Source organism: Stegodyphus dumicola, chromosome 5 (genome assembly GCF_044657685.1).
Source record: "Stegodyphus dumicola isolate Sdum_Otavi_A_Nest chromosome 5, ASM4465768v1".
Taxonomy (NCBI): domain Eukaryota; kingdom Metazoa; phylum Arthropoda; class Arachnida; order Araneae; family Eresidae; genus Stegodyphus; species Stegodyphus dumicola.
Genome location: NC_140772.1, coordinates 225,501,225 through 225,525,152, shown reverse-complemented (window position 1 = coordinate 225,525,152; position 23,928 = coordinate 225,501,225). Strand labels below are relative to the sequence as shown.

At 36.1% G+C, this 23,928-nt stretch overlaps 1 protein-coding gene across 2 annotated transcripts in view; it reads left to right on the top strand.

Annotated features, from left to right (window-relative positions):
• The window catches only part of LOC118195725 (uncharacterized), a 217,067-nt gene that overhangs the window by 34,231 nt on the left and 158,908 nt on the right, over nt 1-23,928 (top strand). For both annotated transcript variants that reach the window (XM_085817738.1, XM_085817739.1), the window contains exon 2: nt 9,031-9,164. In XM_085817738.1, coding sequence (XP_085673864.1) covers nt 9,045-9,164 — 120 coding nt within the window. In that variant the 5' untranslated portion in view covers nt 9,031-9,044. The remainder of the gene's footprint in view (nt 1-9,030; nt 9,165-23,928) is intronic.

Below are 23,928 nucleotides of genomic sequence, written 5' to 3'. Positions count from 1 at the left end.
TCTTCTGAATCCATTTTAAATCATTTTTATAATTTTTTTTTGGAAAAAAGAGTCCTTTATTTTGTCCATACGTACAGATATCGCGCAAAAACATCCTTAAATTGCACTCGATAGCGGTCAAAATGGATATTTCCGTTGAAATATGGTACTCAGAATTTTTCATGATTACAGTACTTTCTTTACTTCGTACAAGGAAGTAAAAAGATTTTGCTTTCATTTTTTTTCTGCCATGTAAGAGCATCAGATGCATTATTTAAGAACTATATGATAACTGACACTGAAATGACGCTCTTCAGAAAGATTTATTATCAACATTTTACTGTTTATAGGAGAGAAAAGAAAAATAACGGAATAAAGAAGACTTTAGAGGCTTTTTAAAATTTCAGTTTGTTATACTCCGCAAAGTCCTTTTAATTTGGATATATTTATACCCATCAGTTTTAATACTCAGGGTAGATTTCAATATTAACCCCTTGAATACATTTTAAAGCAGTTTCGCCTATATTATTTAATTTACGGTATATTAATCTTATGCTCTCTATGATTTTTTATGTCACTGGTCTCAGCTTCAACATGGTGTCCGCCGATAACATCGCGGCAAAAGCATCGTGGACGAAAACATCGCAAAGAGAAAACATCGCAGTTCTAAAACATCGTGGTACAAAACATCGTCGTCGAAAATAAAGCGGTTCAAAAACATCGCAGTTTAAAAACATCGTCGTCGAAAATATCGTGGTAAAAAATAAAGTATCTACAAATCATCGCATGACGATAACATCGCAGACATGCTTTTTTCAGGTTTTAATAATTGTAAATGGATATTCCCATAATAATTTGTGAGCGCAAGGTGTAAAGAAGGATAAATTTTACTTTCACATATTTTATTAACTAATACATTTTTGCTGAAAACGTAAGAAGGAAACTTAAGCATAGAAAATTAAATGTAACTTATAGATTATACTTTTCATGAAATATTACCAGTAAAAACTTTATAAAAATGATTTATTAATGGACCTTTGTTAGTTAACTATGTCGGTTTAAAATTCTATTAAGTGCTATAAGTTGCATTAATTTTTTATGCTCAAGTTTCCTTTTTATTTTCTCAGCAAAAATTTATTAATTAATAAAAAATATGAAAGTAAAAATTATCCTTTTTTCCATCTTGCGCTCACAAATCATTATGGGAATATCCATTTACACTTATTAAAGCATGCCTGAAAAAAGCATGTCTGCGATGTTATCGTCATGCGATGATTTGTAGATACTTTATTTTTTACCACGATATTTTCGATGACGATGTTTTTAAACTGCGATGTTTTTGAACAGCTTTATTTTTGACGACGATGTTTTGTACCACGATGTTTTAGAACTGCGATGTTTTCTCCCACGATGTTTTGTAGCACGACGTTTTCGCCTTGCGTTGTTTTCTCCGCGACATTTTCGTCTGCGATGTTTTTGCCGCGATGTTTTCGGCTGTAACCCTTCAACATGGCTTTTTTATGCTAGCACCATCTTCAGAATTTCTTAAAAATATCATCCGTTAAAACTATCTGTAGTGATCTTGTTCTTCACATGAACGAACTGAGTGTTGCCATTAATTGATGTAATATTTGAAATCTTAAAAATTTAAGGGCATAAATACTGTGTTATTAAAAAAAATGCATTTAAATTTTTATTTTAATGATTAACAGTATTGTTTACAAAGGTAATTCGAAGCAAATGTAATTGCTATTTTGATATAACTATAATTATTATTCCAGGATATGCTCATAAATACTACCAAATAAAACAGAAGTATGTCCTGTTATGTCAAATAATGTTAAACTGGCTTTCATGTGTCCCGAACTGGTTTTAAAAATAGCTTACTGCCTGAAAACGTCAAAATAAACTGGTTTGCTTGAAGGGAGATCTGTAATTCATAGTTAAACCCAGATTGCAGCCAGCCGCGCAAATAAAAGCTATGCATGCATATATTGAAATTTTTTCTATAGCCAGAATTCCGTGTGATAGTCTGAAATTCTATTCGGCACTTAGCTCTTAATTTCCATTTTTACTTCCTTGTACGAAGTATTAGAATCACGAAAATTTTCGGGCATCACATTTCAACGAAAATATCCACTATCGAATGCAATTTAACAATGTTTTTGAGTGAAATCTGCACGTAGGGGCAGAATAAGGACTCTTTTTCCCAAAACAGGTTGCAAAATGGATTAAAATTGGATTCGAGAAGAAGAGAATCTTTCGTGACGTCTGTACGTAGGTATGTATGTATTTAGTTTTTATGCTTGTAGTTAATCTGCATGAAAAAGTTGTAGAATTATCAACAATTTGAAAGTTCTTTAAGCTAAGCCTAATTTTTTTACCATAGCACACCCTATTCGTTTACATTTGAAACTTAGCAGAATAGTGAATTAAGTCAGTTCCTGCACGTTCAGTGTCTTTTTGCCGAGTGGGACAAACGTAAACTTTCAGCTTTGTGCACCGAAAAATCTGCCTTCTTGTTCGTTGGCCGAATTTTTTTTTTTTTTTTCGTAGAAACTCTGAACTGTAAAAATTGTTTTAACTATTTATTGTAACTTCTTTCTAGTAATTTCGTTCTCCTGATGAGGAGGGACCTGTAGCTGCCCTCGAAATCGATTTGAGTGTTTTAATAAATGTACGCGAAATACAAGGTTGTTATTGCGATTTTGATTGTCACATTGGCGTGTTTCTTTTCTATTCTTGTTTTAAATATTTGGTGTTTTATATTTTTCTATATTTTTCAATTCTTAATGAAGGTATTTTGAGGTTTTATGTATTTTTTCCTTGTCGCGAAGTGAGAACTGAATTAATTGAATGAGAAATATATCTGTAATGAAATTCAAGGAAATAAGTTTAAGTGAAATGCAGGAAAAAATGCGTATAATTTAATATTCTGTACAAGGAAGTCATGTTATGTGCACAGCAGATTTTAAATTCTAGTTGAACTCTTTTCTTACAATCAGTATTTTGCGCGGGTCATTTGCTGAGTTGCTTAACAGCAGTAAATGTGCAATGAATAAAATAGTAAGAGAATGTCCCGTGAATAAAATAACAGTAAATATTTATATTAGATAAAAAGTGTTCTTAAACACTATCCAGGGCCAAGAAGGTCATGGAAAGCAGAGTAAATCAGTCGCTTCAATTTTAGTAGTATTCTCAGGTTTTTTTTGCCCCGAGTATAGTCACAGTGAAGGAGGAACTCGGTATAAATATTAAAGGCACATTTTTAGGCAGTTAGGAAAAAGCATACAAGTGCTGTGCTAAGGCTTCGATTTTCCCGGAAGAAATAACCTGTAGACACTTGAATGTAATCTCTTAGAGGCTTAGATTTATAAGAAACAGGATGATGAAAAACACTGGCAGTTATATATAAAATTATATCTGCCAGTGATATTAAAAATACTATACACTGGTGTGCAAAAATTAAGGACGAGACGATTTTTTCAATATAACTTTGTACAAAAGCTTTCCAAATCAACACATTTAATACCGTAAGATCCCCAATACGTAAGGACATGAGTAATGTAAGCAACACTTACTAAAAGAGCAATCAGAGGGATAAAAAGAAGCTTTATTGAAAAAGTAGCATGGAGCGCAATGCGACTGAAGGTCGAAACATCCCTGTGGTGGGTGTCCAGCAAGAAACATCCGGTCTTTAATAGGGTATATGATCTCCCCTGACTGCTAGGCAGGTTTCACAGCGTCTGCCCATGCTGAGAATGAGGGTGTCAATGAGTTGTTGAGGCATTGCTGCCCATTCGTCTTGCAGCGCCAATCGAAGCTCCGGAATCGTTACTGGTGGTAAGGTACGAGCTGCCAAGCGTCTGCCTAGAAAATCCCATACATGCTCGATGGGATTGAGATCCGGAGATCGTGCCGGCCAATCCATACGTTCAATATCCTCACTCTCTAAGAGCTGTTCGGCAGCTACTGTGCGATGACATGGTGCATTGTCGTCCATGAAAAGGAACTGCGGACCCATAGCGCCTCTAAAAAGACGCACATATGGAAGAAGAATCTCGTTACAATAACGGGTCCCGTTGACTGAACCTGCGTCGAAGATGTGAAGGTCTGTACGACTACCAAGCATGATTCCTCCCCAAACGAGAACACCGCCACCTCCATACCTGTCCCTTTCAATGATGTTCGAGGGATGATTGCGGCTTCCCCGCTCTCTCCAGATGAGTATGCGATGAGAATCGCTACTCAGACTGAATCTGCTCTCATCTGTACAGAGTACTCGTCCCCATTCATTGTCTCTCCAATTCCGGTGTTCCCGGCACCATAGAGAACGCCTTCTCCGATGGGCAGGCGTTAGAGGAACACACCGTACAGGGCGTCGTGCAAACAGACCACCACCATGCAGTCTTCTGGCCACGGTAAAACGCGATATCGGTCGTCCAGTCGCCTGTCTAGCGATTTCTCCCGCTGTCTGCCGCCTGTTTCTTCTGGCCTGTAAGGCAATATACCGGTCATCTGCGTGTGTGGTTCCTCGTGGACGACCACTACTAAACCCCCGTATAGCTGTTCCTGTAGTTTGAAATTGCCTCCAAAGTCGTGAAACGATGCTGTGAGCAATTCCGAACTCTGCAGCCATACTTGTCACACTGCAGCCTTCCTCCAACTTTCCAATGATTCGACCTCGAGTAAAAGCATCCAGATGTCGTCTAACAGATTGATTATTCGCCATTTCTCGCTGAGGCAGCAACTCGGTGTGATTTTAACTGCTATACGGCGTGCAATCTCTTTGCCAGAAATACTGATCTTACACCGACAACATGCTTTATACTACTCAGACACTTCCCCATTACGTCTACCTGCATATCTGCGCATGTGCTACCGTACATCACCTTACTTAATCTCCTGATTGGTCTTTCTGTCCGCTCTGCCTCTTCGTTCAGCTCATATGCTAATTTTTCGACTTCGTCCTTAATTTTTGCACACCAGTGTATATATAAATAAGATATCAATGTATGATAATGCAGTTAACTCTATAATTTATAAAAATAAATGTTTTTTTTTTTAAAATTTGTTATACAATTCTTTTTTTAATTGCGTTTGCACCCACTAGACGATGCTTCATCCATAGCTAAATAAACATAAAATATTTTTAGTCCAAAGGGGCTTTGTTCCTGAAGGACTATTGTTTTCGTTTTGCGATTTTGCTTTGAATCACTATAAATGTCCGTTTCACTTTTCAAACTGTTGCCACCAAGTGTTAGAGTCCTGCATTATATAGGAAGAAATTAAATAATGAAAAATTCGCATAAATGTATGTATATTTCTCGCAATGTGATAAAATAACGGTACATAGAGCCATCGAATTTTGAATGACGTAATATCCTACTGCGAAATATGGGCATGTGGATTTGGAATTTGTTTTATGATCGATTTCATATTTTGTAAAACTTTAACAATTTTTTGAGTAACAACGATTTGAAAGCGAGCAATGGCAACAATCCACGAGGGCATTGCTCATTTTTCACTTCTCCTGCTGTAAAATATCCGTCATGTCTCTATAGTGGTGCCCGAATTAAAAGGTGGTGGGATGTGATTCTTCACCTAGTTTCCAGCCACCCTTTAAAAGTTCTGCATGCTTTAGTGGTCTAACAGTAGCACACTCGGCGCGTATTCCAGAGGTCCAGATTCGGGTCCCGGATAATTGCTCATTTTTCACGTCTCCTGCTTAAAAAAAATCCTAATGAGTCTGCCTAATGAATCTGCAACTATTTTAAATACCTATAAATTTTAGTTGATGATTAGGAGCAAGAATTCGAAATAATTTTATAAGGATATTTTAATTTTATTTGCAATTATCGAAGCGGATAGTTTGTTGTGTGAATGTAACAACTAAAACGTATTTTGAAAGCTATTATTATTATTATTATTATTATTATTATTATTATTACAGAGCTATATATCACTTAAGTGAAATCTTTGACTTATGTTTTGTAAATATATACATACTATAATCTCATCGCTTATCTATTATGGAAAGTGAAGCTGAAAAAATACTCAGGAAATGCTGTTATTTTGTACTTTGCATTATGCATTTTCTATACCTCTCAAAATGTTTCTCACTACTTTTTCTATAATAAAAAGTCGAGGAACCTAGTGAACTAAGTAGCGCCTTATCGCTGAGTACTTATGTAGACTCGAGAAGGGTTAAAATACCCTTTTATTCAGTCAAAGAAATGATAACAGTTGGCCCCTTCTCGGGCTTACAGGAAAGCCTCCACTCGGGCTTTTAAATCAGGATAAGAAAATAAGAAACTAATATAATGCTAACTAAAATAGACTTAGCCGAAGCTAAACACAAATATCTAATGTAGTTGGCCCTTAATTTAAACTAGCCGGCGAATATCAACAGGCACGCACACTACGATTCAAAATTGCATTAGCCAGAAGGCAAACACGCGCCACTAAGGACTCCTAAGCACTCGCTCTTCTTGAAGTAAGTAGAACTTCCTTTAAATACTACTTCCGAATCATTAGCATTCAACGCGATTCTAAAAACTCATTCTGGTAGGGGAGTTGTAAGTGGGAAATAAGAATTGAAAGACAAGTGTTTCAAAATTAAAATGACTGTTATAAAATTAAAATACACCTTCAAAATTAAAATAATAGTTATAAAATTAAAATACATTTCAAATTTGGGCTTCCACATGCTCATATTCGCAGTAGAATTACGTCACTGAAAATTCGATGGCTCTAGGTGCTCTTGTTTTATCACAATGCGAGAAATATACATACATTTATGCATATTTTTCATTATTTAATTTCTACAAATATAATGCAGGACTCTAACATTTGGTGGCAACTGTTTGAAAAGTGAAACGGACATTTAGTGAACCAACGCAAAATCGCAAAACGAAAACAATAGTCCTTCAGGGACAAAGCCCCTTGGACTTAAAAAAAAAAAAAAGTTAACAACGAAATTAAATGGCATCTCGCAGTCTGTTCGACACCCAAAGTTTATACTACAGTGTAAATGTCGATTGATCGGAGAAAAGGTCAAGCGGTCGTTAAACGAGGTGTGTCTGTTACATAGTCTAAAAACAACCTCTCCCGATAAAATAATGGCTTTGATCTAAGGCGTATGTATTGTGTCGCGCAAGCTGCAATAATGGCAGTTACAATATCATAAATTGTTTTTTTTTTTCAAAGTAGTAAATATAACATATATTAACATGAAGAGTTTCGAAAGTTCAAATGAGAGGGGATCCCGCTTGATCAGTCTGCCATTGCCATTGGTGGGGCTAGATTGGTTGCACCATACTGTTTATCTAGTATGCTTTCCTAGGTTTGGTACGGCATGCTTAATACGTTCCCATTTGATCAGCACTGCAAGATCGCTAGATCGCTAAAATTGTTTACCGGGACTTGAAGAACATTAATAGTCTAATCATTTTGTCGAAAAATTAGTAAATCTGAGCTTGCAGTAGTTCAAAGCAAATAAAGTAAGCAAAGCTAAAAATTCATACGGAACTTCGTATTTCCATGAAATATTGTATCTTTAGAATAGATATCATGTTTGTCTTTAAAGACGGAAATAATTGGTATAACATTAAATCCCTAACAAAAGCATTTATTGAAATATTTTTACCAAATGATGTTTTTTTGGGGGGAGGGGCAGTGGAGCGGCTTGTTAAATCCCTCATAAGTTTTTGCGGTTTTTGTGGTTTAAAGGTCAGCTAGAATGAGGTGGTTTAGGAAAGTTTCTTGTTGATCAACTTTTGTGGACAAAGTGGTTTTGTGAATACCTTGTTATCTTGTACATTCACAAACGTTCCATGTTAGAAATTTTCTATTCTTGGTTTTGAATTCATTTTGGACTATATTGGTTGAAATTTTAGGTATTGCGATTCTTAACCTACTTATTTGGAAACTTATTTCCACATTCCCTGGAAACCTTATTTGTTATGTTGTTGAGTTATATGTGTATAGCGTTGTTTAATCGTTGTCACTACTTATTTATCCAGTTAAAAATTCATCAGAATCAGAAACAAAATTATATGCATTTATATTTTTAAATGCCAGAGGCAGTGATGCAATTCATTTGTCAGATGTGATGATCATTTCTTTTATTTTCTGAGCGTTGGCCCTTCTAAGTGAAAGGAAAAAGATTTAGCAAAATTATTTCAGGACCCTTTCTATATTTAAATGGGACAAAGTTTGACTATTGCTTCTTTTTTCTTCCAGCATTGTGGAGATAAAAACTACATGTACTTTTAAATTAAATTTTCGTTTCTAAGACGTCCAAGAATTTACTGAAGTTCCCGAAAAGAGACAGAATTGTCAAAATACCAAAATTTTAGATCTAAATTGCATATGCTGAGTTAAAAAATAAATATATTTGAAGGGGAAAAGATTTGAAGGAAATAAACGCACTTTTAATCATTGTTTTGGTAAATGTTAAATTTAAATTTTATTATTCAAACTTGTTACAAATGACTTTTATGTCATCGGAATGTTTTTCTTCTTATTGTGTCTTAGTATAGTCAGTATGAGGAAAGTAAGTGTAATCAGTGTCACATACGTTCGGTTATTAATAATTCCACATTGTTAACTGGTATTCACTGTGTATGCAGAGAAATAAGTATGCTAATCAGGGACATTATTCTTTTGTGTCTTCAAGATCTAGTTCCGCCCAGATGGGGTAATGGTAACTGACGCTGACTGTCATATCGAAGGGCCGGCGTTCGAATCTGGAGAAGGCATGGATGTTTGTAAATGCATATTGTAGAGGAGGAAGGTCGAAGACACTCAGACCAATCCCGGAGGTGCTGTACCTCAACAATTGGTTGGAAAGTAGAAGTCCGACTTCCTTGAGGCACTGCAACCATTTTTGCATGAAATATGGCCTCGAGAACAAACAAGATCTGGTTTTTATTGCTAAAAAATATTTCATGTGTTATAGATAAAGCACGTAATTTAGTACTTAATAATAATATATATAACTAATATTGTATTATATTGCCGTTAATTGTATTTCTTGTCTTATTTTAGGCTTTTCTAAGATTATGTCGGCGTTGAAATCCGAATGTCGTAAGTTTTCGCCCAATGTATTCAATAAAACCAAGTGCCAAAATTGTTTCCGAACAAAGGATGCTCATTCCGCCGAAGCTTTGGAAAACAACAGAGTGAGTTATTTTAAAAATTAGTGTCTGAAATGTGAATGTCTGTCAGTCGTAATTTTTTTTGCCTCTAAAGTTACTGTAGCTTTTCACTGTAATAACTTGTGAGTATAAACAGATCTCTCTTTTTATCGTTTTAATATTGATTTAATTTTTTTTATTGTGAAATAAGCATCTTGGAAGGTTCATTTAAAGGCAGAAGGGAATATTAAGGATAATTCGTCAAAATTCTCATCAAATTTTATTTTGAAGAATTAATGAGACCATTTAAAGTTTTAAGATTAAAGTTTCAGTTTAAAGTTGAAAGACCATTTAAAGGATTTAAAAAAACAAACAAACTTGTAAAAGAAAGCTGGATTATTTTTTCATTTCTAAGCTTACAGAGAGAATTTTTAGTAAATTACGAAAAATTATAAAATTTGTTATGCTTGCTAACGTATTGTTGCGGTTTTATCTCACTTCTGACACCAGTTGTTACGTTATTTTCTTCCTTCACTTTCGTACGGGGTTTGTAGATTTGGAGTGAATAACGATGACATTTGATGAAGTATCTAAACGCACTTTATTTACCAATATTAATCAGATAGCTCCAAAATCACTTTTACAGTCGAAACACGCTGACACGTTCAGCGACACAGCCTTCACACTGTCGGGCAAAAACGGTGGAGACAGTTTCACTGCAAAACAGCCGAGTACAGCTCCCAACTCTGCTTGGTCGTTCTCGAAACTCCACGTACTGTCGAGACTCTCCACGCGATGCACTCGACGATACACAAGAGTATAGCTCTCGACTCAGCACAGTCTAAGACAAAACTCGACGATGCACTAATTCGCGACGCACTAAAAAATTGTATCGATGCACTCGACGACGAACTCGGCGCTAGACTTCGAAACACTCGCTCAGTGACTGAATATCAGCTCGCTAGACGAGGCACACTCTCTGACTGCGGACCAGAAGGGTTTATATAGCTTTCGGCTTGTGTTCGAGAACATTCTGGGCTAAACCGGTAAGAATTCCTTCCAGAAGGTTGTCCATCCGTCCATGGTATATCGCCAATTTCGTCACCAAATATCCGCAAATGGGCGATTTCTCGCCAAATGTGGCAACCCCGCATTCTTTTGCCATTTTATGGCAACCCTAAAACTGTTTAAACTGTTTTGCGGGAAAGCCATCTTACCGCGCCTGTACATTTCGTAACAGTATGTCGCCACGCTTTTTTTTTTTTTTTTTGTATATATTTGACGTTATTTACTGCTGTATTAAAACTTGTAAACTCAGCACGGGGAAAAAAATGAGATAGTTTTAAATCTTCTATTCTACTGGACCGATTGACGAAATTTAATTTGCGTTTTTCATGTCTCGAAAGCGCGGCTCAGGATATATATTAGATTTATATATAGCTTTGTTCTAACGTAAGTATTTTGACACAAAATCAGCATTTTTCTGAAATGACATACGGATTTTTTTCCACATTTCGATTCTACGACTCAAATTATGCCTAAGTATTAAATTTTAAAAAATTTGGTGAGAAACTTACCGAGAAATTTAAAAATTTATCTTGGCGCACTTTTTTCAGTTTTACGTGGCGAAATTCTTAATTTATAGTATGTTCTTTCTCTTTTTTTCATTGTGGACGAGCGGATAAAAAGGTGCATCATTCATTCTTTCAAAAAATTAGAACAAAAAAATTTCAAAAAATTTTGTAGGTGCTAATTTAAAAGTGATTTCGAAACATTTATAAAAATTACTAACAGAATATAAATTTTAATAACAAATCTGAAAATAGCTGCGAATTTTATTTGGATTGAACCTAAATTTCGAACTGTGGAGGAAAGAATCTCTAGATTCTCTAGATTCTTTCCTCCACAGTTCGAATATATTCAGAATTTGGTATATATTTATTAATATCTCTTCTTTAATGAAAAGAAGAGATATTAATAAATATATACCAAATTCAATTAAGATGGAAGAGCTAAATTTTGGGAGCTAATTTTATAAAAACTACTCGTGGGATGTGGAATTTTTACAAAACTTGGCACTTTGGCATAATTTGAGTCGTAGAATTGAAATGTGGAAAAACATAGGTATGCCATTTCAGAAAAAGTCCTACTTTCTGTCAGGATACCTATGTTGGAACAATATAACACATGTTACATTTTGTTGTGCAAAGTATGTAATAATGTGTTATTTGTTTACGTAGCTGGTAAATCTCACCGGCTTCTAGACTTTAAGTTCATATTTTAGTTGTTAATTCTGTTTAAAGTTATTTCAGGTAGTATGGCGGTTGTTTTGCTGCTTATAGGCCTGATTTAGGCTTTGTTTAGATTTCAATGTTTGTATATTTAAATAGCACCACTAAGCCCTGTTAAGCCTCTAATGGCGGTACAGGAAGTTCCCAATCAGTCATATATATGTATTATAATGTATATCGTTGCTCCAACGTAGGTATTCTGACAGAAAGTCGATATAAATCTAACATATATCCTAAGTGGCGTTTTCGAGACATGAAAAATGCAAGCTAAATTTCGTCAATAGGCCCAGTAGAGCGAAAGATACAGAACTGTAACCCCCCCTTTTTTTTTTTTTTTTTGCTGCGAGGTGTACCTTTCTCAGCATATATTGTACATTATAGTACTTACCTCTCTCTGCTACTTATATGTATACGCAGAAAGCTTGAAAAAGGAGGTTACTTGTGTTATTTATTCAAAATTTATTCAAGTTATCTATTTGTAGTCTTAAAGTTTCTCAAATAAGGAACAGAAAAAAACATTTTCAGTACTCAGACGAAAAGGTTAGGTTAGGTTATTTAATTACGGCAAAGCCTCGAGGGCTATCTGCCTAAGGGGAGAGATGCCTTCGTGGAGAACTTTCTAAGGGAAACTGGCTCGTATACACGTTACACGTGGGGAAAACCACGAAAACACCTATGCAGCCAGCCCGTTCGCGGGATTCGAACCTCGGACCGAACTACCAGTGTTCAGCGACTTTACCGCTTGGCCGCTGGTGGCCCCGAGACGAGACGGTACTGTAAACTTAAAAAAATCTAAGGTTTAAATGGCATAGTTTGCATAAAAGCGCTAATTAAGCAAATAATTTAATTAATGCAGTTCTTTAATTATTTGAAAACAAAACGTTGTTTGTATATGCGTATTTAGGTACTCCGAAGTGAGTTTATCGACTGACGTCATTATACCTTGTACGTTGCCCATTCAAATTCAAAACAAGCTATGTGTGTTAAAAGATACTCATTGTTCGGTGCATTTAAATCGTCTAATTTAAAATAAAGTCCTGATGGTCAAATTGCGACGTAATGAACCCATACATAAATTACTATACTTTTTAAGAATATAATTTTTAAGTAGTTCTATCAAAATGTTAGCTGTTTATAATTGAATATGTTTGAATGCTTCCTATGAAATTTATAATGAATTATACTGAATTAGTTTTTATAGTTTTCAAAAATGAGTACTGAAATAAAAGACATAAAATAATCTATATTTAGGAGCTTAAAATATGAAGAATATATATATATATTAAGTAAGTCATTAAATAAAGTGTTTTGTGGAGTTGTTTTCGAAAACATTTGAAATCAGTCTGAGGCGACGCTAAAAACCCATTACTCGTATCTCTGGACAGATTTAAACCGTAATGGTTTCATTTTTCAATTTAGTTCAGCAGTGAGCTTTTTAAATTTTATTTATTTATTTATTTATATTTTCTTAATGTTAATAGGGGCACGTGCTTGTGTAAAGAATGAAACTTAAGGGAAGAAGCAGTTAAATCACAAATATATTTGTTTTACGTTTATTAAATAGTAATAGAGTATTAAAAAATAACAATCTTGCCTGCAGAAGTTTGGTTTATAATAAAATTTAGCTTATACACTGCTGGCCATTAAAATTGCAATACCATGAAAGAAAGCAAATACAAAAAACTATGCGGAGCAGTGGCATAGTGATAAAACCATTTAAAATTGTGTTTATACATTTCATTCTAAACTGAAATATACAATAATATTCAATAACAAAAATCTGAAAGGTTTCAGAATTTAAATTACGTCAAAGGGGCGTTTATTTATTTATTTATTTATTTATTAAATATATAATAAATAATTTATTTATTTATTAAATATCACATTCTTCGCACTTATACCATAAAGTTCAATTCAACAGCAAATATCGCAAAATAGTTTTAAAATGAGGAATCTTAAGAATTTCCGGTACAGACTCGCGCGTTGGAGATAAAAATGTCTTTTTCTGTACAACGTTGCCATTCCTCGCTTTGAAATCCTCGAGTTTGTTAATCAAAAATTCATTAAAGTTTTACAAAAAAGGAAATCGATAATAAAACAAATTCTAAATTTCAAATTTGGTCTTCTACATGCCCATATTCGCAGTAGGATTCCATCATTCAAAATTCGATGGTTCTAGGTACAGTTGTTTTATCACAATGCGAGAAATATACATACATTTATGCAGATTTTTCATTATTTAATTTCTTCAAATATAATGCAAGACTCTAACATTTGGTGGCAACTGTTTGAAAATTGAAACGGACATTTATAGTGAACCAACGCAAAATCGCAAAACGAAAACAATAGTCCTTCAGGGACAAAGCCCCTTTAGAATAAAAAGATATTTATTGTAAGTAAACAGTATGGCATGAAAATAAAATGATTAACTTTGTAAGCAGTTTGGGGTTTTACAGGGGGGCGAAATTAGTAGAAACAGCTGTAACCTTTGGCATCTAAAACGGCCCTTACCTGATTAGGCATGTAGTCGAAATGGACTTTAATGACAGAATCGGGCACTCATTCCATGCTGCTTTAAGTCTATGTAACACTTCATCAACCGTATTTGCTGGAGAGGGGTGGCAGGTCAGTCTCTCAGCATCCCATGACCAGATAGTTTCAATGGGTGACAGATCTGGAAACCGTATAAACAAGGGCAGCCAGCAATCGAATAACCTGTGTATCGAGGTAGGTCAGAATACGACGTGCAACATGTGGTCTTGCATTATCTTTTGAAAGATGGCGTTTGGAAAGTCTCAAGGATAGGGCACGACCACTGGACTGTAAGAGTCGGAAATGTACCGATCTGTGTTCAAAATGCAAGCAGACGAAGTGTGGAATGCAAGCAGACGGAAGTGCGGTCTCATCGGAGCCTTCAGACACTTCTATGGCCATCGAAATACTGCACAGAGGACCGGGACTCGTTTAAAAAGGCGACATTCTGCTACTCCTGTATCCATCTTTGCCATTAGGAGCACCAGAGTCGCCATCTTTCTCTATGCTGCATTGTGAAGGAAAGCCGAAGTAATGGCCGCCGTGCTCATAGTCCACGCGGCTGCAAACGTTGACTCACCGTACGAGCGGATACTAGGCGTGCTCCAAAACATGCCCATTTCCCGATTAACGGTTCGTGATGGGGTTGTACGGGTTTTCAGGGCTGACATCACAATATGTCTGTCCTCTCGGGCGTTAGTCAAGGGAGGATGTTGAGATCCTACATGTCGTTCAGTCTGAACCTCAGCAACCCATTGATTCCATATTCGCATGACAGTGGTCGGATGTTGACCAGTGCGGCGGGCGATGTCACGGAACGATAATCCCGGATAGGCAACGATCTTGCCTCTGTCGAATTCCGACACTTGCTTAAGTATTTCTTCTTATTATTCGAGGCATAACACGATATTCTGAGCAAACTCTGACCTTACAAAGCGCTTTCCGAATGAGAAATCCACTACGAAACTTTACTTTTATGCAGTGCTTCAGATCTCGCTTTTCTCTCCTGCGTCGTCTAAAGGCCCTGAAGTACTAATCATTTGCGTATCCCAACCTCTTCTTCCTTTCGTGTGATTTTGACGTTCGTCAAATCATTCCTTCCTGGTATTGCAGTTTTAATAGCCAGCAGTGTATATATGATCAGTATTCATTTTAAGGTAGTTTTAAGTTTAAATTAAATTATTGTACATGCATTACTAATGTTTGTGAGAAGACTGTCTATAAAAATTTTATTAGTTCTTTGGAGTTTATTTTTCTGAAAACGATACAAAAAATTGATGCAAGAAGGTACCATTCTGCAGTTTTTCTAGAACTTTTAAATAAAGATTATAGAGGTGGAGGGGTTTGGTCACTACTGTGGGAGAGACTGTCAGGTTACCCTGTGCTGAGTAGCTGCAGGTAGCGTATCTGACCTTATAATGATTGGGTAAGGTTATAACATTGCGTAACTCTTAAACATTTTAAACTCAAAACATATTTAATACAATTACGAGAAGCTCATCTTTACACACACATATATATAATTCATAGATAGCATAGATAAGTATTTAAATGAATTATAGTCCTCGTTGTGTGAGGAGTCTGCTAACGAAAGTGTATCTAGTCGAGAGCTCAAGAGCATGTAGGTCTCTAGTCAAGAGTTCAGGAGCGTTCTTCTGATGTTACTCGGATGGCGAAAATCTTCAGACTGGATTAGCCACGCCTCCCTAATTTTACAGTAACATTTTATACCTCTGATTCGTTATATCTGGAACGATATCAGAAGAAAAATCAGATCATTGGTTCGTCAACCCTCCTGAAATCGAGAGGCTTTGACGACACAGACACGGTGCAGAACGTTAAAATCTCCTGACACTAGTCATGAAGTTATTTCTCTGCGATGTTAAAAACATGTCGTGGGATACATCGTAAAGGCTGGGAGCAGTGAATTTCAGGGATCGCACACACGATTTACTTATCTCTGTGTGGTCCGCTGCAGAGGCATAAGGTTATTTTAGTTTGGTAAAATTTAAACTTTAAAATTTAAACTTGAAAAAGCTTCTTGTCATTAAGTAAGCTAACGGATTGAAATTTATAATAAAAAACAGACCTTTCTTATTTATGTTGTTGATTTTCTTACTTATCATAACATTATGTTACTTATCATTGATTTTGTTACATATTTGTTAGCCCTTAAGCTAGACCAGATTCTCGAGTCAATAAATCCAAAACGAAAGTTGGTCTTTTCAATAGGTCTTCTTTTGTTACTCCGAAACAGGTGAGAAGATGTGCGGGAGCTAAATGATCAGTATTACATTTCCTACAGATGGGGTAGATCTTATTTCCACGGTCAAATGTAAGGCATTTCAGATGCCTACTTAGGAACCTCATCAAAATAGTCTGCTGAGCCAGATTACCCCCAAAAACAATAGCATCGCCCGTCTGCCTGCCGAAGTACCGACTCATAGTCGGAGGATAATGCCATGAAAAGCAAATAGTAGATTTGACTTTCGAGCAGATCTCCATAAAGGTCAGGGAGCCAGTAGTCAGAGTCATTGAAGTACCTTCCTTAGCTAGGACATCAGCCATTTCATTACCACAAAGGCCAGTATAGAGAGAGAAAATTTTTATAGGGCGAATGGAGATTAGAGGATCCAGTAGCCAAATCCTGGTGATGACGAATTATGTCCACCACATGTGGCGACTCGTAATAAGCACTGTGGAACTGCAGCACCCCCTATTCCCACTTATTATTATTATTAATATTTAATATAGTGTGCCCTTTAGTCTTTAATTCTTTCTTTATACTTTTACAATACATAATCCTTAAGCTTAATGTCAGTAGCTATCCCCCAGTTTGTGAAAAAGGTACAAAAGTCTTTGGAACTGCGCGCTTCACAGTTCCAGCGACATGGCATTTGGCTTTTCTGCGCATGCGCACACAGAAAGCAGCTCGCGAGCCGGGTAAAGAAAAGAGCACTGTCGCTCCTGCAGTGCCAAAATTCTGGCATGTTGTTGAAAACGTGATTTCTTTTTACTCCGCGCGAGTGGTATTTCTCCTTAAGGTTTCCTCCCATTACTTCATCATACGGGACCATAAACAGAGTTCATGAAATTTGCAACTTTTAAAAAATTGCCTTACAAAAATTCAGTCAACATCAAATGCAGATCAAACTATGGCAAAAGCAACAGGAATTTTAAAATATCTAAATGATGATAATTTCAAGTTTTGGTTAGAGCTTTTTTATCAGTTGCCACGTTGAAATAATATATAACTAAATGCAATACAGAGAAATTAGTGTGTTTAAAATTAATGAATATGTAACAAATTTCAAAACTGCTATTTTAGAATTAAGAAACTCAAAGTACTGTGAGATTTTTCAAAGACACTGGTGGCAGAAGCTAAGGAAATATGTGATTTTATATTATGTATTGATATAATGCACATATATTCTTCCACTAAACGCTTAGCAGCTGCTAAATTATTTAACAAGAAATGCTTAGTTTTAGGAATGAACATTCTACAGAAGAAATAGTACCGACTACTGAAGCATATCCGATGATTGACAAAAAAAAAAACAAAAAAACTTGAAACTGAACTAAAAGTATTCTATTGTAGGTCTGATATTCATAAATACTGCAAATTAATTGAACTACTGAAATTTATCTTCGAAAATAATCAAGATGATGATTTTGGTGAAATTACGAAACTGATAAAAATCCTCTTGAGAGTTCCCATGACTACATCAGAGGCAGAACGCTGCTTTTCAACATTGAAAAGAAAGAAAACTTTTCTAAGAAGCACTAGGAATTCGGAAAGACTAAATGCGCTTGCACTGCTTTCAATAAAGAAAAATTTCCTCAGTTGTCATCCAGATATCAAGGAGACAATTATTGATCTTTTCGGGCGAATTAAAACTAAAAGAATGGATTTCATTTTTAAATGAATACACAAATATTGAACTATAAACAATTTTGGTTAAAGTAATTAAAAAATGTTTAATTTTTTTCTTGTAAGATTTCATGAAGTTTCAAAATAAATTTTCTTTTTATACATGTTTGTTTCCTTTTACACAATTTTAAAACAAAGGTTAAATTTCTTTGGAACAGCAACCCACTAATTTTAGCCACGAGCCGCCACTGTCCACCACATTTTTAGTTCGGGCGTCAGTGTGGAGTCATTAGGTTATTTTGAAGCAGGAGATGTGAAAAATGTGCGATACGTCATCGGGTCTTCAACTTGGAACTCTGGAATACGCGCCGAGTGTGCTGCCGTAACACCACGAAAGCATGCTGGAAGTAGGGAGAAAATACCTTATAACTTCAAGTCGTGTTTTTTCCCCGTATTTCTAGTTTGAACACCGAGGCAAAAGCTTCAGTAAAGTCTTTTGTATCTTCTCACTGGAATGTATCACTGCAGATTATATCGCATACTGGTCTTTCCCGATTCAGGCTTCCTGATGATGGCAGTAAAAATTGTGCCATTTCAGGCTTTTTGTTTCCTCCCATTTGCCGGTGCTTTGGATAAAAGCATCAAAAATCGTATAATTTTATTCTTTCTATTTTGAATCTTTCATTACAGTTGGGGCCCACCAGCGGCCGAGCGGTAAAGTCGCTGAACACAGGTACTTCGGTCCGATGTTCGAATCCCACGAGCGGGCTGGTTGCATGGGCGTTTTCATGGTTTTCCCCATGTGTAACTTGTATACGAGTCAGTTTCCTTCAGAAAGTACTCCACGAAGGCATCCCTCCCATTAGGCAGATAGCTCTCGAGGCTTTGCCGTATTCACATAAACCAACCAAAGCAAAAAAGTTTGCAGGATTTTTTTTTTTTTTTAAAGCTTTCGTTGCTTATCAACCTGTCTTTGTGAATTCTCATAAAACTTCCAGTTTTTTAGGTTTAGTTAGTATGAGGTGGCATTACCAATTGATCCATGGTACCTCTTTGGTGTCCCCCATATTTTTACCTGTACCAATGAGGTGAAAAACAATGACGTATTTTTTCCAATTTAAAATTTATTGGCTTGCGCTGATTCATCTTGTGAAATGATTCATTTGTTGTTCTGAGAATTAACTGGGAAATCTCTGAGCTCATTTCATCAATGGTGATAGAAAATTAACGTTCTGCTCTTATAATTTGATTTGTAGTCTTTCATAATGGTCTGTAGAGACATTAGGTATTTTTTGGAAGCAGGAGGGGGAAAAATTAGCAACCTTTTCCGCCGGGAATCGAATCACGGACCTCTGGAATACGCGCCCAGCGTGCAGACCACCACACCACGAAGGCATGCTAGGAAGGCGGGAGGAGGTCTTTTTAACGATCGGTTATTGAATTATAAGTTACATGTAACATTTTTTTATGGTTTATTAATCATCTGTTAGTTCTAACGGATGCTTTAATTATAAGTGTCACTTCTTTTTAAAGAACATTTCTGATATAACAATTATTCAGATAATCCATCCAGGGAAATACTGGACTCTGGAGAGACGTCTATGAAGATGCTTTGGAAGGTGGAAGAAGGACAACAAGTTGTATCTCTCCATAGTCCCCGTGTTTTGTAAAAAAAAAAAAAAAAAAAGAAGAAGAGCTTTTGATGAAAATTATGGTACGTTAGTGACGTCATTTTACGTATGTTATTAAACACAAAAACGAGTACGTTTGAATATTTGTTTTAAAGAGTGGAGAAGCGTTTCAAATTATTAATGTAGTCTTTCGCGCAGATGTGTTTTTCTTTCGGGTTTAAAAGCCATTAGCCTGATAAGATAGGAGGGGAAAAGGCGTTGCTCATAAACCATAAATAATTTGTCCCATCCAAGATTGAGCTTCTGTTCCTACCGCGAAGGCGCGCTAATTTGATTATTTATTGTGAAAGTTCCAGCAATTCTCCCAAGTCAACAAACATCAAACCAACGTCTGTTTTCTTGCTGATTTAGGAGAGGAAAGCGGAACTGCGGCAGAAATCGCGCGCGCGCTCGCGTTTTTTTGCCTTTTTCGGGTTGCACGGCTATTCCATTAGAGAAGGTTATTGACCTCTTAACTTCGGCAACGGAACTGATCAAGCTCGCCATTCCCCCCTGCTAAAGTCCGTGGCTAGACCTACAGTGCTTGACCAAAGGGCAGAATCCGAGCGAGTAGAAGCGTCATCCAGAGAACGGCGTCGATTTATAACCCTCAGGCTGCAACCCTGTCAATATTTTCCCGTAATGAATTACTGTAAGACAACGCCTATACATTTATTTTAGAATGATACATGTGGGATGATAAAAAGTAATCTCATTTTCATGGATGCTTTTGAAATTATTTAACAATAGTTTTATAGTGTCTTGTCACATAACCAGTCTTGTGGCGTTCAGAAGACCTTTCTCTGTATCATGCTGTCACAGAAAGATGATTCAATATGTGTTGAGTTATACTTTCAATAATTAAAGCGCTTGTAGTGGCTTATAGTGGCGTAATAATGGAATAAAATAGCAATTTTTTTTTCTTTAATAACTTAATTTATAAGGTATTTCTCCCACTTTTCCGTGGTTTGATTCCCGGCGAAGGCGTTGCTCATTTTTCATCACTCTTGCTTTAAAAATAACCTAATGACTCTACAAATTCGCATTATATCATAAAATTGATGCTTGATGAAAGAACTAAAAAGGAATAAAATTTATTTCTTGTGACCAAAACTGGCTCAAAATTGGTAAAATTTTTAATTCATTCTTTAATGTGTTTATAAGGTATTCCTCCCGCTTTCTTAGCATGCCTTCGTGGTGTGATGGCCAACACACTCGGATCGTATTCGAGAGGTCCGTGATTCGAATCCCGGCGAGGGCATTGCTCATTTTTCACGTCTTCAAAAATACCTAATGTCTCTACGAGTTAAAACGAATCGCAAACCTTTCATTTGGGAAAAAAACACTGTTATTGGTGTGTGCTATTTTTATCATGTGCAGCTATAAGGATTTCAGATTTTTGCCAAATTAATTAAAATTCCATTTCTCCACTCTTACGATTCTTCAGCATAATTTAACTTATTAAATTTTACTTTGTCTGATCTGAATAGTTTTAATCTACTCTAAACAATTGTAGAAGTTTTTATGAAGATTCAGCCAACTTTTAATGAGTTAATATTTGCATTTAATTTTATTTAGCATTAACTAACATTAATGTACATTATTAAATTTGTCCACGCATAATATGCACAGTAATTATGAATTTTATTTTCAAGGGATTCATAATCGTATCATCGTATCGTATTTGATAAACAAAAGCTTTCCTTTCCTACTTAAGATTTAATGTAAAATTATAAGATAAATACAGAAAGAAGTTAGCCAAAGGAACAAAAAATTCAGAATATGTAATTCAATAACAGCATATTTTACATCAGAATAATATTATAAATAGTTCAATTACTCAAATAATGCATTATAAAGTGAACTTAAATCAATTTGGAATTATTAGGAAATGGCATCGCCGAGCAACTTTAAAAATCTCCTTGACACTTCCGGTTTACGCGCGACAACCACCCGGTTTTTCATATTTCAAGGTTTGCAGCTACGATATTTGCGGTGGCCGCCAGGAGCTGTCCTGATTTCTTTGCTTGTAGCTGATCAGTGCTTTCGGTGTTCAGCGGAAGCTTTGCTCGGGGCGACATCTATGAGTCGAATCAGATGTGCAATGCCAGAGGCCGCTTGGCCTTGAGGATAGGACTTGAGTCCGTTTCGTAGGAGGGAAATGCTCAACCTCATCCCAACAGAGCCCTTCGGTGACGAATTCAATAACTCAACTGTTTCGAATTTTTCAGTGTCATGAACCCTTCCTCAGTATCTGTATGCTAATGAGAAAGTACGACTTTTTTCCCTGTTATGAGCCCATACGATGATGTGGTTGGTCATTGCGTTGGTGAGCTGTGTTCAGCTCCGTTTGTTGGGCGTGGATAGTTATGCCTGTTGAATACGTTAATGTATTCGACTATGTGCCACTTGTTGACGCTATGGAATGTATTCGACGAGTTACGTTCAATACGTTAATGTGCCCGTTGTGGACCGAAGCGCCGGGGGTGGCGCGAGTGACGTAGTTCATTAACTTTTCCCAGATAGATGGAGGAGGTGCGTGTTCCTGTCACGTCTGAAAGCAGGCTATTATGGGTATCAGGAGTACGATGCGAGAGGCTGCTTGGCCTTAGGGACAGCACTTGAGTCAGTTCCACCGTAGTGAAATGCTTTATCTCGTCACAAAAGAGCTTTTCTTTGATGACTTCAAGTAGTTCTTCCCAATTCGCGAGCGAACTCTTTCGAATTCGCGAGCGTGGGTGGATGTCGAGGCGAGAAACATGAAAACGCCTTCCGTTGCTTGGCCTGAAGTCGAATCATGGATCTTCTTCCATCTGCTAATCATTTACAACACGAGAGCACGTCGGGGGTATATGACAATACCTTAGAAATTAGACAAAATTCCATATATTAAGTGGTGTTTTTCTGTAACATATCCACACTTACGGGATTGTTTTAGTGGTTGTCATAGAACAGTGGTGTGTTTTCATTAGTTGGATATAAAATGTGTGCAACGATTTGATGAATGATTTTTATCTGTATGTACTTGTGAATATGTGAACACCTCTATTTTAATCCACAATTCTTCATAGTAGGTTTCAAAAACGACAACAATTCCCGTTTCTTAACGTTTGGTAGTATTTAGCCTTGAATACACCAACCCTTTCGTAATTGGAGAAGATACTTCAAAACACACACTTGGATGAATGTTTTGCTGTGTTCACTGTTATGTGGGTCCTTTTTCAAACTTCAGTTATTAATTCAGCAATAATAGGCATTTGTTTTCATAAGACGTCTCATAACTAACAAAATACAAAGCTATTGGTCACAAAATTATTTTCTATGACATTTGGACAAAATTCTTATCTCGCTCACTGTGTAACACAGCAATTACGTCAAATCCATGTTCTGATATCTACAATGTGACGTCATTTGCCACTTGAGTTGACTCTCAGAAGAGCCTCTTTCTTAGGAAAAAAAAAATTGTCTTGAAATACTGCAGCCAAGTAGAAGTTTGTCAGAATTGATTTACGGAGAAACTAAGTGCTTAGCACTTTTTTTGAAAATTGATTTTTCTCCTAGCCCTGAATCTCTAGTTTGCTTTGTACACAATCACAGGTTGTTCGGATGGGTGGATAATCGGATTATTGTTCTGCAATACTTGATTTTAATTGCTACAAATTTATTTTTATGTAAACTTTTTTCTATTGTTTAGAGAGGTTAGAAACGGAATCTGATTTAATTATTATGGAGTCAGCTGCTTAGAGAGTTGGAAAGTAAACGCTTTATCCGGCTACATAGGAAAGTAAAATTAAAACCCTGGTAGTGTAATAGAAGAAAGCTAATATACCACCTAGGAATCGTATATAATGAATCCTCGATTTACTACAGCACGACTCACGAATAATGGCGTTTACGACGAGTAAAAACTAAAATTAATAAATTTTAGAAGCATTAGGATGTTATTTCAAGATATATAGGGGGAAAATTAAAATGGGCTAGCTGCATGGACGTTTTCGTGGTTTTCCCTATGTGTAACGTGTATACGAGCCAGAGTCCTCGACAAAGCCATCTGTCGCTCTAGACAGCTTACGAGTGCTTTGCAGTAATCAAATAAACCAAACCAAATTTTTCGTGCTAAATTATGTAAAATATGACTTTTCACGCGCAGTTCGCGCTTAAAACACGTGAGAAGCATTAATGATGAACGAAATAATGTGTCGTAAAATTAGCAAAATATATAAGTACGTTGTATACGCTGCTTTTACGAAGAACGCTTTTGCATTAATTGCTAAATTTGTAGGGAATTTTGAAACATAAATTGAAGCTTAATATAATGCATTGCACGAAGAATATTGAATGTTCTTGAAATGACTAAAAAAGTTCATTTTGCAAAATTCGCAGTTGCTAAGACAGGTTTTTTGCTTATATTGGACAGTATGCTGGCCTGTTTTGAAGTCACGGGA